This window comes from Acomys russatus, chromosome 7 (assembly GCF_903995435.1).
Source record: "Acomys russatus chromosome 7, mAcoRus1.1, whole genome shotgun sequence".
Lineage (NCBI taxonomy): Eukaryota > Metazoa > Chordata > Mammalia > Rodentia > Muridae > Acomys > Acomys russatus.
In genome coordinates this window covers 48,549,707-48,567,173 of record NC_067143.1, presented here as the reverse complement: position 1 = coordinate 48,567,173, position 17,467 = coordinate 48,549,707, and the positions used below count along the sequence as shown (strand labels likewise).

General features: G+C 47.4%; 1 protein-coding gene across 1 annotated transcript in view; it reads right to left on the bottom strand.

The window, feature by feature from the left end:
- Tenm4 (teneurin transmembrane protein 4) overlaps positions 1–12,374 on the bottom strand; it is a 393,055-nt gene extending 380,681 nt beyond the window's left edge. Inside the window, 1 exon segment of the mRNA XM_051148959.1 lies at positions 12,201–12,374. Within this exon segment, the coding sequence (XP_051004916.1) occupies positions 12,201–12,219 (19 nt within the window). The 5' untranslated portion in view covers positions 12,220–12,374.
- Between the last annotated feature and the right edge of the window lie 5,093 nt (positions 12,375–17,467).

The following is a 17,467-nucleotide window of genomic DNA, read 5'->3' as shown; positions in this document are numbered from 1 at the left end:
TTCCTTGGGATCTGTGCCCCGCTCAACAAGGCTGGGATGTCAGAAGACCAGACCTAGCCAAACATATGGACCTGCAGCCTAGTAAAGCCCACATCTGGGCCACTGGCTGACTTTTTCTTCTGTTCCTTGGAATATTCTGGCAACACTAAAATAGTTTCAGCAACTTATAGACATTTTCCCAGGATATTCTGGTCTCTAAGGGAACAATCTGCTCTTTTCTCACACTTTTAAATCCCTTTTCTTGGAAGACCAGTTTTTTGTATGAGCGCGCGCGCATGTGTGTGTGTGTGTGTGTGTGTCATACACACACACACACATACACACACACACACTCTCTCTCTCTCTCTCTCTCTCTCTCTCTTAATTCAGCTTTGTATATGATTAATAAGATTTCAGTGTATAGACTTTAGGCCTGGCTGGCTAATCTCACTGAATAGATTTTATTTGCGAGTTCTTTATAATAAAGTTCTAATTATTAATTTTTTAAAAAAGATTTCAATGATGTATCAAATAATAGTAATTACTATACTATTCGTTAAGTACATGTTAACTAAAAAAAAATAGCTTTTATCTTTATCATCACACCAAGTCCTCACACAGCCCCCAAGAGATGACTCTCTTACCTCCATTTTACAGATAGGGAAACAGGCACACTGACTTTCCAGGGGCAGCTATGAGTCCTGCACAGCTGGCACAGACAGAGGACACGGTGTAGATACGGTGCCCAGGCACCCGTTTTCTTCCCCTTGTGACAACGAGCCATTTCCCCCTGCGCCAAGGGGCTGGCCAGGCAGAGCTGACCTTTCCTCAAAGAGACTCTATCATCAGGGAGTCCCTGCCCCTGGAAGCTCAGACATCCAGAACGCCTTGCACTTTCTACTGTGGGTTCCTCCCTGGCTTTCCAAAGCAGTGCGGCCCTAGCCAGCTGTCCCTCCTCTCTGTGGCCAGAACAGATACTTAAAGTCCAGTTCCTTCTTCCAGAACATATATTGGGAAAATGACATTTCCCCCATTTTTTTAATCTCACAAACAAAGAAACAAAACCCAAACAACAACAACAACAACAACAACAACAACAACAACAACAACAACAGGTCCTTCAACCCTTCAAAATAGACCAAAGGTATCCTAAAAACATCCACAAGCATCATCTTGCACTATATATCACGGAGAGACCAAATGACAAGCTGGGTGGTACTGCCAGGACAGTACCAAACAGTGACCATGAGAATCACCTGGATGCCAGTGGCCAGCCACCTTGGGGACCCAGGTGATGGTATTTCTTAGCCACTGACTCCCCAGGGTGGTCATGTTCACACATCCTTCTTAGAACCCAGATTTAAAACCAGGGAAGAAGCCTTGACAAATTAACACCACACTTGACTTGGAATTCCGAGCCAACAGACCACAAGACAATAAAACGGACGCATACAGCTAACTATAAACGATGACAGTGGGCCAAGCTCTCCTAAGCAGGCAGCATAAGCCATTGTGGGGAGATGCCCTCCCCACAGCTGGCAAAGGCTGCAAGGGAGGACTCAGCAGAGTCAAAGGTACATACAAGTTCTCAACTCACAGACTCCTCTGTCCCCAGGGTTGCTTGCTGTTTTGCGGTGTCCTGCCCAAGTGTCATTAACTGCTACCTTCCATAGCATCATCCTGGGTCTCCTGCTTTACCTCCACCCCATCTCCTGGCCAGTGATAGTCATCTTTCATAGACACCATGTGATCATATCACTCCCAGCGCAGGCTTATTTCTCCAGCTTCCCCCTCCTCCTAGCATTACTGCCAAGCTCCTCTGCCCCTAGGACCCTCGTGTCTCCTCCCCCACAGCTGCTCATTAAGCCCCAGGAATGTGCTCCCAGTCAGGCACCTGCTTGTGTGCAGGCTCCACTCAGCATGAGTCAGAGAACTTGCCTTCCCAAGCTGGCCCTTAGCGATGGATGGCTCCTCCCAAGCACTTGCCTGAGGAGGACTCACCCGAAAGACAAGCTGGTGACAGGCCATCTGAACAGGCTCCCACCCTCCTGGAACAGGGACAATCCCAAGAAGAGGAGCATAGAGACCATGTGACTAGTGGGCACATGTGTCAGTTTGCACTCAGCCCCTGGTCTCCTAGATATGTTCTTTGCCGTGGTAGGCATGTGCTACGCCTTATAGGGGCTCAGAGCTTCAATGTGCAAAACAGACCAATGTGCCTGTCCTCAGAGCCTTAGACATCAGCAACTTTGTCACCATCTCTGGACAGCATTGCTGTGAAAGGGGTGGGGTGTGGCATTGCAACTAGAAAAACCAGAATTATCACTCCAGCACCCAAACCTGGGGAAATGACTGAGCACCAACTTTGGCTTTCCTTACCTGTCAAGTAAGGACAGAAAGAGCCCCTTCAGCGGTTTGTTATCTGCCCTCAAACGAGATGTTACTTGTAGAAATGGCCTTATAAATGGTTCAACGGGGACAAATGTGAGCATATATTCTGCCATGCCCCAATCTGCTTCCTTGTAGCTAGAAAATGCCCCAGACATCACCAAGATATCTTGGCATCAGGTCCTCAGAGCCTTCCCTACCTCTGTGTGATCTCTGTTGCCCAGCCATCTCCAAGGTCATTGGTTTGCTTCAGGTATCACCTGGGCTCTACCTTGGTTGGGGCTCAGCTTAAGAGAGGGCTCCCGGGGTTTTCCTCCATGGGAATCAGGCCTAGTCTGTTTCTTCTGCCCTTTGCAAGTCCTCCCTGCAGGCTTGTGTATCTCATCCCATTCAGTAAGCCATTCTTGTCTCACCGTGGTCTAGGCTCTAAATGAACGGTCTAAGGGTCTTGAGAGCAAAGACTTAGTGTCTTTTTTGCCTTTGTCATTTCCTCTCTTGAGATGGATGATATCATTATTTGTTTTATTTTTAGGTGTGTGTGTCTGTGTGTGTGTGTGTGTGTGTGTGTGTGTGTGTGTGTGTGTGTGTGTGTATGTGTTTCTGGATATGTACCCATGAGGGTGTCAAAGCACACTGGAGCTGCAGCTATAGGAAGTTGTGAGCTGCCCGATGTAGGTGTTAGGAGTCACACTCAGGTGCTTTGTAAGGTCAGTGTGTGCTCTTAACTGCTGAGCTCCCAGGGGCCTATGGATTGACTGGAATTAGCATCGGCGTTACTACATGCAGATTGTCCATGTATGATCTTGACCTTGCACCTTTCCTTCACTTTCTTCTTCAATTTTCAGTGTCTTCAGGCATTACTTAGGGAGGACCTAGACTCTAGCTCTTTTTTTTTTTTAATTATTTATTTATTTATAAAAATACATATTTATAAAAAGCATACTTTTAAAACTATATTCTAAATCTTTAGACCCACACATCAGCGTAGCCCTCATCCTTCGTCAGGCTTCTTTTTGCAGCAGGACAGACCTTTACAGAAATCTCCCCCAAAAGAGGATATTGGTTTGTATTATGTTTTCCTCTAGGGTCCATGACATCATCAGCCATGGATAGTTGGTTAGATTTACACTACTAGTCACAAATTCCCTCTTATTGGGCAGGCCTTAAGTATTTAATGGCTGTTGGTAACCCCCAAGATATAAGTGCCACTATTACACCTTTGAGATCATCTTGCCATTCTGGTCAGGGTTAGATCCTGGCTATTTAGGGACGGCGTTCAGCACGTTTATCTATATATTCTCATTAAGCCTGGGTCCCCGAGACCTTTTGTATTTCTTGTGTCAAGTCCAAGCCATCACTAGCCTTTGTGATTTCTAACATATCTAACAGTATACAGACAGCCCACTGCCTTTGTGCGGCTTTTGTCAGCCTGCACCTCTCTATCTGTCTAATGAGCACCCATAACTGCACCCTGAGCCTGCACCTCTCTATCTGTCTAATGATCAGCCATACTGCACCCTACTCAGACATGCACAGAAGCTTCTGTTCTTGTGCATCTGTGCAGTCATTTGCTGCCCATGTCTGGGGAGAAGCTGTTCACAGTGGGTGAGCAGCAGCCCAGGACTGTCTGGCTGACCACTTGCTCCTAAGACAATCTTTGTCTGGTGGTTTCAGAAAGAACTTTGACTGACCTCTCGAGCCTTCCTTACTTTGAGCACCCATTTGCACATCTGTAAATGAGGGATAGGGATATGGAGGTTACAGGGTCTCTGTGAGCATCGAATGATATGAGAAATTCACTGCACCCAGGACAGCATATAGACCACAGAAAATCTTTACTTTGCCTTCTCTACAACCTGGCTGAAAGGTCATCACTGCTTGGCCTCCTCCCCCTCCTGAACACCACTGACATCTAGTGGTAATCTTGAATAACTACAGGTGTGCATACCCAAGGCTCCAGCCTCTGCAGGATTGTAGAACGGCCTACAAGAAGAGTCAGCCAGGTTTCTGTCTGCTTTTCTAAGCACGTCCATAGTTATTACCTAATATTATCCACACTCTAACCTTTATTGTATATAATAATGGCAAACAGAGGATCAAAGTAAGATATAGGGCTTGGACAAGACCTGCCCTGAACAGTAAATCCTAGATCAGGGAATTTGCCAATGTTATTTTTGTCCACTCCATTCCCTGTGCCTGCGACACTGTCTGGCACACAGTAAATATCAGTACAGGAAATGACCCTCTACATTTTACATGTTCACATGATAACAATTAGTAGTGTTGTTCTTGGGGTCAGTCTATAGAGGAAGCCCCTTCTACTGCCTCCCAAGGTGTGAGACTGGACAAAAGCGTTCAGTACAAATGTCCCCAGCAGGGGCTGGAGAGAGGGCTCAAGAGTTAAGAGCACTTAAAAGTCTTTCAGAGGATCCGGATTTGGTTCACAAGAACCCTCAGCTATCTGTAACTTCAATTTCAGGGTCACCAACGCCCTCTGCTGGCCTCCCCAGGCACTGCACACACCTGGTACATATATGTAAATTGTATAAATGAAAATAGATAAAATCTAAACAAACAAGCAAACAAATACCCCATTCCCCTTATCTGTGAAGAGAAACTCTGCTGGTGCCTCTGTCCTCTGCCTTTTCTTGAGGCCTCTACCCACTCCCTAGATAGGTCAGGACAAACCCACGCAAGGCAAGAAGCAAGACAGTGTGTAAGCGGATGAGGGCTGGGAGAAGACATTGAATGCAGGGGCCTAGAGCATGCAAACCACATCTCCAGTGCTGGAGCACTTCTCTGGGAGAGGCTGACTGGCAGCCCTGGACTCCCTAGAGAGACAAGAGTCCTAACAAAATGGGAGCTGCCTGAGCCAGGGGAAGACTGTTATTCCCAGTAGCTCTGTAAAGGCCAGAGCAACGCCCTGCCCCTCCCCAAACCCTGGGCTGCCCATTTGATGCTCCTTCTTCCTGGGGCTCTCCGTCCCACAGTCTGCCTGAAAGACTCATTCTGGTCCCACAGAGGATGCCTGAGTGCCTGTCGCTAACACCTCGGATGAACTCTGTCTCATCATCTCTTCTCAGTCCTCCAGTTCTTAAACTTGTCATGCCATTTCTACCCAGCATGCAGCAGCATTTGGAACTAATTGCCTGGCTATTTATTCTCTGGCATTCCTAACAGGACTATAAGTTACTGACTAACAGTTGTCTTGTGGGCACCCAAGAAATTCTTTAGTTCAGGAAAAGAGGAGGAAGCTCAGGTCTGAAGCCCAGTACTGCTGGGAGGGGGTGGAGGAGGACCAAGAGGGAGGAAGGAGGGAAGGAGGATGAGGAGAAGGAGGGAGAGACACACAGTGTGGGGGGCGTGGTTGGGGGTGTTTTCTAACTCAAAGTACACAAGAGAGTAAAGACTCTCTGTTCCCCTCCCTACTCTGGGAGACCCACCACGGACATTTCAGTGAGTGCTGACCTTCCAGATTGACATAACTTTGTTTTTAACTAGATTATCTTGAAAGGTTTTACAGTATGTATTATCCATGCATGCACATGTTGGTAAGGCACAATTTATAATTAAATTCTGTAATTATACCCACGGATCCCACAACTTAATACAACACAGGTGCGTACCACTGACTAACCCCAATTCTAGTTCAAAAGGGTGAAATCACTGTTTTCTTCCCCCTCAACATACTTAATTGCTGGTGTAAAACGAATGCATATAATTTGGCTTCATTTGGAATTCCCACTTCCGTTACCACTTTCTTGTAATTGAGTTGAACTAAAAGTTTACAAACTCATGTTACCCGTCTCCTCTGACAAACGGAGCCTGAGCTAAGAGAAAACCTGTACTTGGAAACTCAGGAACAAAAGATGTGTGGAATCAGCAAGTTCACCTTCCCCCAGGGCTCCTGTTACCCCGGCCCTCAACTTCCTCTCTATGGTCAGGTCTTAGAATCCTGATCCTTCATATATAAACAGCACACCACGGCTTCTAATATGCTTTCTATGGCTCGGTGCACCTGCTCTCATAGCAGGTTTTGGAGGCTGGCCTAGCCAGACTATTTAGCTCAGTTTACCCACATCCTAGTGTCTGTGCTAATATTTTACCTCACGATCGTCAAGTGTCAGGGTAACTGTGTGAAATGACTGCTTTTCAGAGACCAGGAAACTGAGGCATAGGAAAGCTAAATGACTCTCCCTAAGTCACATAATCAGAAAGAGCTCAAGTGGTGAGTGTCACCTGTGGGGCTCAGAGAACTCAGGATGCAAGGATGGGGCTTTCTGTACACTGAATGAGCCTAGTGCATACTCAATTCACTTTTCTGGTTACTGATCAAGGAGAAAGCCAGCTCAAAGGGAAGACTATTTGGGGTGGGCAGCCCCAGGCTTGAGTCCTGGCTGTGCCCCTTACCAGTAGGGGACCCCACAGTCCTCCAGCATCTCAGAGCATGGAGGAGAATCTCTCTAACATATCCAGGACAAGGCTATGCTGGGTACCCAATGGAGCATCATCTGATGGATGCTTAGAAAGCACTAAGTGCCTGACAGGCTTCAGTTGTTCTACCTATCTCTGAACTAAACCTGCATGGCAAGGGCTTAGGCTAGATATTAACTGGTCCAACCCTTCTACTTTGCAGAAGGTAAAACTGAGGTTAGGGAGGGCTAACTTCCCCCAAGGTCTTAACACAGGGCCATGGCAAGGACGGGACAGGAATTCACACTCCTGATCCCCGCCTTCTGTTCTTTCCACCACAGCAGCTTGGCATAGTAAGCGAGGTGGCATAGTTAGCTTTGGTATACACAGAGTGGCAGCAAAGGGCAGAATTGATGCTATTGCGTCCAGTGGCTGCAAGGACAGCAGCAACTCTTCAATGGAAGAACAGATATCTAGAGTGTACTTCCTAACTTACCAAGCCAGCACATAAGCCTTGCTCTGCCCCTGCCAGCTGCTTCCCTAGTGCCTTTCCCTGAATTAACTCATTGCGTCATCACTGCAGGCCTGGGAGAACCCATTTCATAGATGAAGGAACTGAGGTGTTCATGGCTTAGTTGACAAGTACCACGTCTTACTTCCGGCAAACCAGCAGTGCTTGGATTTGAACCTAGAGCGCGTGGCTCCAGAGTCCCTGTGTCATACCTACCATGATGTGCTGTTTCTCACTAAGAATAAGGAGCCATTGCTTCTATAGCATGAATTCAAGTGTGCTCATGGGTGCTGCCTGAGAACACTAACCACAGCCACAATTAAAGAGACTATGTGAGGAAAAAACTCCCTAGGAGTCTCTTTGGAAACTATTTTTCATTTTTTTTTCCTCTTCAGGAACTTAATATTATTTACCCAATATTTCCCAAATACCTATTCCTGCCCCTCTCTTCCTTAGGTCTGACGTTCATACCACACTCTCTGTCCTCTGAGGTCAAGCTTCTAGGCCTCTCCTCCAAGACTCAGCTAGCAGCTTGCTATCTGTGTGAGACCCTTTCACCAGTGTCCCTGGTCATGCTGGCTAGGATGGTTAATACTGACAGCTAACCTGGCAATGTTTATATTGGATTAATCAAGGAGGGCAAGGTAGGTGGTTCCATGGGGTCCTAGACTGAACAAAAGGGGGAAGCCAGCCAAGTACCAGCATGCCTCTGTCTCCTGACTGTAGGTGGAAATGTGTCCAGCTGCCTTATGCTCTCACTGCTATGCCTTGTCCACCATGAGGAACTCTACCCCCAACCTCAGAGCCCAAAATAACCCCTTCTGTCCTTCTTCACTTGTTCTGTCAGGCATTTTATAACAGCAATGATGGAAGTAATAGAGCAGAGCAGGCAACACTCCCTGGCCCAGCAGGGGTTAACACTGTAGAGTGTGAAGAGGATGAAGGCAAAGATAAATGTTTCCCTGATTGATGAGACACTTGGCCATGACTGAGGCCTGTGCGTGTTTATTTAAGGCTCTCCGTGCCACACATATGTCATGTTTGAGGCATTTTCACATGTGTTGCTGCATACAATCATTATTGTACCCAGTTGCACAAGTCTGTCCACCTTGTATGAGCAAGGGATTCTGGGTGGGAACCTGACCAGGCCATAGGGCCAGCTACATGGCAGATCTGTCATGGGCAGGCAGGTCCCAAAGCTCTTCTCTAAGGGAAAGCTCACCACAGTCCCAGCTGGGGCTGTTACTGTTTCCTTTCAGGAAGGACCAGCAATAGATGCTTGGTGCAGGTGGGAGGGGCTAGACAAGGGGCAGAACATTCACACAGGGTGGAACTCTTTCCCTACAAAGTTCTTATGAGCAAAGGGACATGGCAATAGGGGAAAGTCAGAAGCCGCCATTGGTGTGAGCATGGATAGAGTCTAGTGGCTGGGAATGCAGCCACAGTTCATATCACAGATCCCTTTGGAGGGATGGGTTGGCCTCTGCCGTCACTTGCCGTCAAGACAGACATATGGACCCTGAGAGTCTGGGTAGATGTCTTCTAACCAGTTGAAGGCCTCAGGAACAAATGCTGTGGTTTCCCAGAGAGAAAGTTCCATCGTAAGACCACAGCAGCAGTTCTTGCCCGAGCCCCCAGCCTGTTTCCTGCCCTGTGGATTTCATCCTCAACAGCCACAAAATTGTGTGCGCTAGCTCCCCACAGTAAGTCTGCATGCATATGCAGTGTGTTAGATTATAAACATATGGATGCATGCATGTACCCGTGAGAATCTTCTGTTGGCTCTGTTTTCCTGGACAATGCTGACCAACACAGCATCTTGAGCAAAGCTCAAAGGAGCATCATTAGTAAGAGACAAAAGAGCTGGATTTTCCAGTGGAACTCCTTCCCCCACCCCGAACAAACCTATGCAGGATTTTTAATGTAACTGAGAAAAAAATTAAATAGTAGAAGTAACCCCTTTTTGTCCTTAGTTGCTCACACATGAGGAGTGGTGGTGGCCCATAAGCCTGGCAGCCATAATAATGTTTTTGTATAGACAGGTTCATACCTTGTGACTGTGTTTACCACAAGGAGCATCTGGGTTCTAACTCTCCCCTCCTCTCCCCTCCCCTGCTCCTTTCCTCTCCTCCCCTCACCTCTGCTCTCCTCTCCTCTTCTCTCTTCTCCACCCCTCCCCTCTCCTCTCCTCTCCTCTCCTCTCCTTCCTCCCCCTCCCCTCCCCTGCTCCTCTCTTCTCTCCCTCCCCACCTGCCTCTTCTCTCCACCCAAACACAAACTCACAAACACATCCTGGGGTTCAGCAGGCCCTGGGTAAGCAGTGCTCAGGGACGCCAGATGCCACTACCCTTGCAAGTTGTATGAGTTTCATGGAAACAGAATATTACCATTTAGTACTTATTTCACTTCTTGCATTTAAATGTATCAATAGAGCATGCCAATAAATTTGGCCAAAGACAAGCACTTGGGAAGCCCTGTTGGCAGGCTTGGAGCCATGGGCCTGATTGCTGCAAGTTCAGGGCTATCCACAGGGAGAGAGCGAATTCCAGCAAAGGAATCACTCTGTTTGGGGGAGACTACTGAAGAAATGAACCCTTTATAATGCCAGGAGAACAAGTCCAGGATGCCTCCCAGCATGCAACAGGGTGTAGAAGACAGAGGGAGCTTGCAATGAAAAGTCTGCTATGGCCATACAGGGAAAAGAGCTTAGGGTAGCAGGCAAGCAGAAGTTTGAATCTCAGCCCAGCCCATCAGAACCTCTTTTTCCCACAGACAAATGGGAATGAAGTGTTTGAAGGACCTGCTGAGATAGCTTAATAAATACATGTTTGGGAAATGCCTAAGCCAGTGCCTGCATGCCAGGCATGGTTAGCTCTGTGTTTAGAAGGAGAATGGGTTAGGAACAAGAGAAGTTTGGCTTTGAAGCCTGGTTCTGCTGCATAATGCTGTGTGCTTCTGAAAAATTCTGAAGCAGTCCAGTGCTTAGTCACCTTATCTGTAAATGGAGATGCCCAAGGGTGTGTACACACACACACACACACACACACACAGAGAGAGAGAGAGAGAGAGAGAGAGAGAGAATGCATATTCACATACACACACACACACTCACACACACACCCAGACACACACACACACACACAGAATACATATTCACACACACACACACACACACACACACACACACACACACACACACACATACACGCAGAGAGAGAGAGAGAATACATATTCACATACACACACATACACACACACAGAGAATACATATTCACACACACACACACACACACACACACAGCTTTCTGTTAACACTAGCACAGCTATTGTTCTTGCAACTGCTCTCTCTTCTACCCACTTTCCATTGTTTGAGCCCACATGGTATTTCTTCCTGGTGAATTCCTATTCTTGGACGCCTGGCTTAAATGTCTCATTTTCTAGCAGTCTTTCCCTAATTCATTTTGTTAAAAATATAACCTCCACCATCTCTGCTGCCAGGACACCTTGTCTGTCTTCACTGGCCCCACTGCGGTATGAGACCCATCCATTTTTGAGAACACCCTCTCTTCTGCATCCTCCATGGAGGCCCAGTTTTCACCTGCTATTAGCATCTGTTATGCAGCCACCAACCTTATCAATTCAGCACCCGGAGGAGATGATGATGGTGGGCTTCCCCTAGAACCTCAGCCTGGCCACCTTGCAACAGAGGATCCATGGTTATGAACCTGTCATCCAGGCACAGTACTCATTGAACTCTGGAGAGCAGCTCTAGCCTAGGGTTAGGAGACCAACAGGTGGCAGGAAAACATGCCGTGGAATGAGAGAGGGGTCACAGGCATTTTCCCAGCAGCGATCTCCACTAGGTCAAAAACTTCCAGGGCCAGGGAGCAGTGAGGGTCTAAGAGTAGAAAGGATTGCGCCTGCAGCTTCAGGGCCTGCAGGGTGGAACAAAGCTCACAGACACAGCCAGGTTGGCGAGGATGTGTCCTTCGGGCAAGGTCTATGCTCATGGTTAAAGAGCAGGGTATCTCAAAAAGGCTCCCCATCTGGGTAATGCCTGGGGAGGTGTCTGCTTTGAAAGGCATGACACTGGAACCAGGGCATGGGACCCAAGAGCTGGGCCTGTGGTTTTACAAGCCCTACCCTGCTTTCACTGGCTGTGAAGAATCCCCGTTTCTAAGGCTGTGTGCCAGGCAGGCCCCTCCCTCTCTCAGATTTTATCTGTTCCCTATGAAGCCAATAGAACCAATGCTGGAGCCTCAATAAAAGCCTGGAGAATGTACCAGAACCTGTTCTGGGCAGAAGCCCAAACAACAATTCAGCCCACAAGTGGCTAGAACACTGCCTCCATACACAGCACATGGACACAGATAGAGCATGACCCGGGACAAAGAAAGGTCTGGCTTCGCTCTGCTCCAGTGGTGCCACATAACACAGGTAGCTAATTTACTGCTAAAAGGCACAGAGCTGAGGGGCTGATTCAGTGCGTGCTCCCCTCTCTCTGGGTCGGGGAGGAAGCTCCATGGTCTCTTTCACGCCTACTGGGGCATATAGTTGTCCTTTTCCATGGGAGTGCTCTTACTTCCATCCAATACTGTATCACACACCTTCAGAGGCAGCCACCGAGAGGCTCCAGGTAATCAGCTCCCAGGTTTGCCAGGCTGGGTTACCTACTGCTCCCTTGCCTTCCCCAAAGACCCAGCTCCCTGGGATTCAAGGTGAAGCCCACCTGCTCAAGGAAGCCTTCCAGCCACCCCATCCCAACTACTACACCACTTTTCTTTTCATGTCCTCTGAACACCAATCAGCCCATTCCAGATTCAGACTAAAGTGGAGCAGAGCAGATTCCATGTCTACTGGGCACTGACCTTGTCCTAGGAGGAGAGACACATGAAATGAGGCTCCTTACCCCTCACTGGCTTCAGCATCTTCAGGCCTTATTCAAAGTGACAGGGACGGAGGCTGACCATCACCGTGATAAAACAGCTCACTGACTGCTCTCAGGCAGAACAGACCTACTCTGTCTCATTGCCTCTTGGAGTGAGAAGCAGTCAGAGGGCCCTGGGAGTCCCAATTGGCTGGGGGTCAGGGATGGAGCTGGACTCCTTTCAGGAACTGGAGGAGTCTGAGAAGGAAGGGAAGAGGAGGAGGAGGGAGAGGAGGGGAGGGCTGTCTTGGAGAAGATCCAAGAACCAGGGAGGAAAAACATAAAGAAAATTCATAGCCTTCATATCCCAGCTCTCTGAACTTTGTGGGATTCTGACTTACTCTCCTGCCCATTGGACTGGTGTGTGTGTGTGTGTGTGTGTGTGTGTAGTGGAGGGGGGAAGAGAGAGAGAGAGAGAGAGAGAGAGAGAGAGAGAGAGAGAGAGAGAGAGAGAGAGAGAGAGAGAGAGTTATAGGTTGGGGGTGTTGAATCTCAGATTTCATGAAATCCATTTTAATCACCCTCTGCAATCCACAGCACTCTGTAATTACAAGTCTCTTATTCTTGAGTATAAAAAAACCTCGTGGAGAAAGCAACATTAAGCTTGCAAGCGGAAACATGAAAATTCATGAAACGCACAATTAAGGACCCGATGACAATGTTAACTCTCTCCTTTGCCAGCCCAGGCACGTGGGATTACCAAGAAAATGGGCAAATCTGAGCCCCAAGGCATGAGCCGCCCAGGCTAGGAACCCTGACCCTACCACACATGCTCTCTGGTGGATTCCCATCCCCATAGGGTACCCCAGGCTGCTCAGAATGCATAGGCTGCACCCCCTCCCCCAGGCAGGAGGGACAGGCTCAACCTTAGAATAAGGGAGAGAAAGAACACTGTTGGATAGAGGATTCCTAACACCTGCTGTCACCCACAGATCCCCCAAAAGGCTCGCCCAATCCTGGAAGCTCGTGTCACGGTGGTACCAGCTCCCTGTCTGTCCCTCCATAGCCACCCATTAGGAACTCCACCACTCCGGTTCCTCTTCCACCTCAATGCCTTGCTGTCAGCCCTATAAATGCTCCTCCCTTCCACTCCACAAGCTCACTTCCGGGCTAAGGCTCCCCAAACATATGTTTGCAAAACCCCTCTCCACCCTTTAAAATGTCACTTGAATAAAAGCAAAACTCAATTCCTTCTACAGCTGAAGAAGTATCAGCTTAACTGTGAGACTTAGGAAAACATCAACTCGGAAAAAGATGAAGGATGTTAACCAAATGTTTGCTGGTTCCTGTGGGGTTGGGTGCCTGCAGGGGAGAGGGAGGAGGAGATTAGCCCTGGCTTTATGCTTTTCTGTACTTGTGCATTTTTTTTTCCACAGTGCTTATGACCTACAGTCAGGAAACAGTGAGATAAACTTGAAATGTCACCTCTGTTCAAAATCCTTCCGTAGTTCCTTTTTTTTTTTTTTTAACATGACAAACCATAAATCCAGTATCTGGTATTTATAGTCTTCTAAGGTCTGGTCCTCATCAGCAGGCCTGGCTTCATGGTGTGTGATGCGTGAAGTTACACAGGGCAGGGCCTGTACTCAGAAGCAAACGGGGTTGGTGGAGGCTTCTGCTATGGCTTTCTTAAGTTAAAAAAAAAAAAAAAAAAAAAAAAAAAAAAAAAAAGCCTGGCATATTTTTTTTTTTTTATTGAGCACCATATATCACAATTTTAGGCAATTGGCTACTATTATCAGTATCTTTACCCATCTGGTCCTTTAGCCAACACCCTTTGGATTGCCCTGTCTAGGTATCTGGGTGTTCAAGGCTGTGACGAGGAAGCTAAACTACGCTTGCAGCGTCAAGAAAGACTGGGGATTCTCGATCTGGGGTTGTGAAGGAGCAGAAGATAAGGTTGTAAGCGGTTATCCAGCCTTCTTCTAAGCTCTAGGACAAAACGGAATAAAGCAGGACCATCTGCCCCTGCCCTGTGGAGCTTACATGCTGGCAGGGGGGATGGATAATAAGTAAACAATTATCTCTGCTGGGCAGTCCTATGAGGAAAACCACAGAAGGATAAGATGGTGAGGGATGGAGGGGGGAGGGGGGAAGACGGGGGGGGGGGGGGGATGGCACGCTCTTCGGTTCAGAGCAGGAGAGAGAGAAAAAAAAAGGTCTGTAAATTGCGGCTGAGGCAAACACAGAAGATGTTGACACCTAAACAGAAACTTGCAGTACACTATGAGTTTGCCATTGTAGAGACTGAGTGTGAGCACACACAAGCGGGAACGTGCTCAACCTGGCTGAGCAAGGATGGGACTAGGGAAGGGCTTGGATTTAGTCAGCGTTGAGTCATCTTTTTTTTTTTTTTTTTTTTTAATCTTCTTTCCTCAACTCTCAAGGGAGCAGAAACCACTTTCTCCTATCTGTCCTTAGGAATTCTTTCCTCCATTCTTTTACTATTACAGAAGAGGCGAGAGATAGATCTTCATTTCTCCTAATCTCTGCAACAAATTCCACATCTTCCCACCCCACTCCCCACGCTGTCCCCTCTCCTGGGTGATTCTACACGGATGCTTGGACCTTTATCCTAAATCTTATCTTATAGCCCTCAGCTCTTTCTTGAATTTCAGACACAGATGCGGAATGCCTTTGTTCCCCGGAGGATTCTGGGCCTCTGAAAGAGGGGGAGGTGTGCTTCCCTGCTGGTTTCAGAAGCTGTCTCATTAGAGCATTTTGTTTTGTTTGCTCAGGATACTAGAGCCGGTGGGTGGGCAAGGAGTGGAAACCACCCATAGATGTGAAGACAAAGTTACCAGGCAAGGTCCTGTTCTTTCTCCAGCATCAGTCAGCAACCTCATCAAACCCTGAGGGCCAAGCTCCCTGCTGTGGGCCCTGCTGATCTTCAGGGCCAGCTTAGCTCTAGCATCCTAGGCGTCTTTATCCCTGAGAACAAGGCAGCAAAGGCAGAATTTAGGGAAGTTTTCTATAACCTAGTGTCACAATAATAGCTTTGGCTTTACCAAGGACCTGATAATTATTGTCCCCAGGCCAATGGGACCTGAGAGCACTGAGGAAGAGCCCTTGAGACTGAAGTACAAGATGAAATGCCAATAATGGGAACTGACATCAATCTGCCCCCTTAAGGCTTAAGGCTAAACCAGAGCTGTCCACACCACAAGTCAGGGTGGTCTCACTTGACTGTTAGGTGGGCAGAGCAAATTCCTCACTTAGCCTGTGACATTGTGGGATCAGAGGGTCCTTAACATACATTGAATGTGCACCTCCATTGGTCATAGGCATTCATGGATGCTCAGAAAGTCTAAGAAGTGCAGGGAGCAGTGGTGCATTCCTTTAATTCCAGCAGTGGGAGGCAGAGGTGGACAGATCTGAGTTCAAGGCCAGCCTGGCCTAAAAAGTGAGTTCCAGTACAGTTAGGGTTACCCAGAGAAACCCTGTCTCAAAACAACAAAAAAGAAAGAAATGCTACTCATAGCTTGCTTGGGCTTACATGGCTGTACCTGACAGAGCTGAGACTGTGGGAGCCCAGCACCACTTTCTGCTTATTTAACCACTGAGAGACACTGAATGGGTTGTGTTGCCATGGATTAGAGGGACAGTAAGCTTTCATCTAAGCCAAGTTGATGTGAAACCTAGTACTGTGGCCCTGCTGTGACAGTACCATCACCGTGCTGATGGTTTAAATTATTCCTGGAAATGATCTCCCAAGTGACTCTTCATAATCAGGACTTTATGCAATGTGTTACTTTTTAAATGGCTCCTCCTCTAAAGCAAGTAAATCATTTTGTTTCTGAAGATTCATAATTAGCTGTGATTTTATTCAAGACACAGTAAATGTACACCATGGAGCCTGGGGCCAGGTAGACTTCCTGGTTCATTTCTAGGCAGCACAAGCCACCTGGTCTCAGAGTTCCATATTGGCAACAGAGACAGCAACATCTCTTTGACTCTTTATTTATAGAAAAGCAGGGCCACGTGTATAACGTGGTAACCTTAGATCATGCCTATGACAAGTACAATTAAAACATTTCTGGGGCCTGGAGAGATGGCTCAGAGGTTAAGAGCATTGTCTACTCTTCCAGAGGTCCTGAGTTCAATTCCCAGCAACCACATGGTGGCTCACAACCATCTAGAATGAGATCTGGTGCCCTCTTCTGGCCTGCAGATGTACACTGTATACATAACAAATAAATAAATCTTTAAAAAAAACATTTCTGGGGAGCGGAGATCCAATTTTCTCTCCACGTTAGCAATTCAAGTTGTCTTTTATATTATCACCACAACTATCATCATCATCGTCGTCATCATCATCATCATCATCACCACCATCATCATCTTTACTTAGCTATCCAAGGTAACTACTCAATTTTCTATGATAATGTTGAAAATGTAGCGATTCAATTTGCTGTCCAATTTAATTCATTCATTATAATAAAACCCCAATCTTAATGTTGACTTTGGCAGGAACCACACCCTTGGGGTTCTGACCACACTACACCCACATGGTTTTCCCTTTCACCAGCTCTCTTTTTTGTACAGCCAGGCACGCTCTAGACATGCTGTGAGGGAAATGGACATTCCTTTGGACCTGAGGGGCATCACTCTTTCCTGCTTGACCTAAGTAGGCAGGTGGCTTTTTTCAAGGCTGATTTGGAGCCTGTCTAGTGTCAAGCAATCCCAGTCTCCTGAAGATGCTGGTGTTTCGCGCTGTGAGCATCACTGGGCTTGGCCTAATAGAAGCATGGACACAAGGAAGGCTTGTGTGGTGAAAGCCAGACAAGGTTTTGGCTTAATCAAGAATTCACTTCGCTTGAGGACTCTTGGGAAGAGCCTCAGTGAAGTTTCCCACTGTCTCAAATGACATTCAAGTCAATAGGCAAGTGTGGCTTTTTGAACATTCCCTTCGAAGAGTGGCAGCCACTTCCCTCAGAAGGGTGAGTTGAGGCAAGCCTTGATAGACCTTGCCTTAGTTCTGTGACTCTGAGAAGTCTCTAAACTTAAACCTCATGTGGGTATGCAAGTTGTCTTAGGATTTCTATTGCTGTGAAGAGACATCATGACTACAGCAACTCTTATAAAGGAAAACATTTAATTGGGGCTGGCTTACAGTTTCAGAGGTTTAGCCCGTTATTGTCATGGTGGGAAACACGGTGACATTCAGGCAGACATGGTCCTAGAGAAGGAGCTGAGAGTTCTACATCTGGATCTACAGGCAGCAAAAGGAGACTGTGTGCCACACCTGG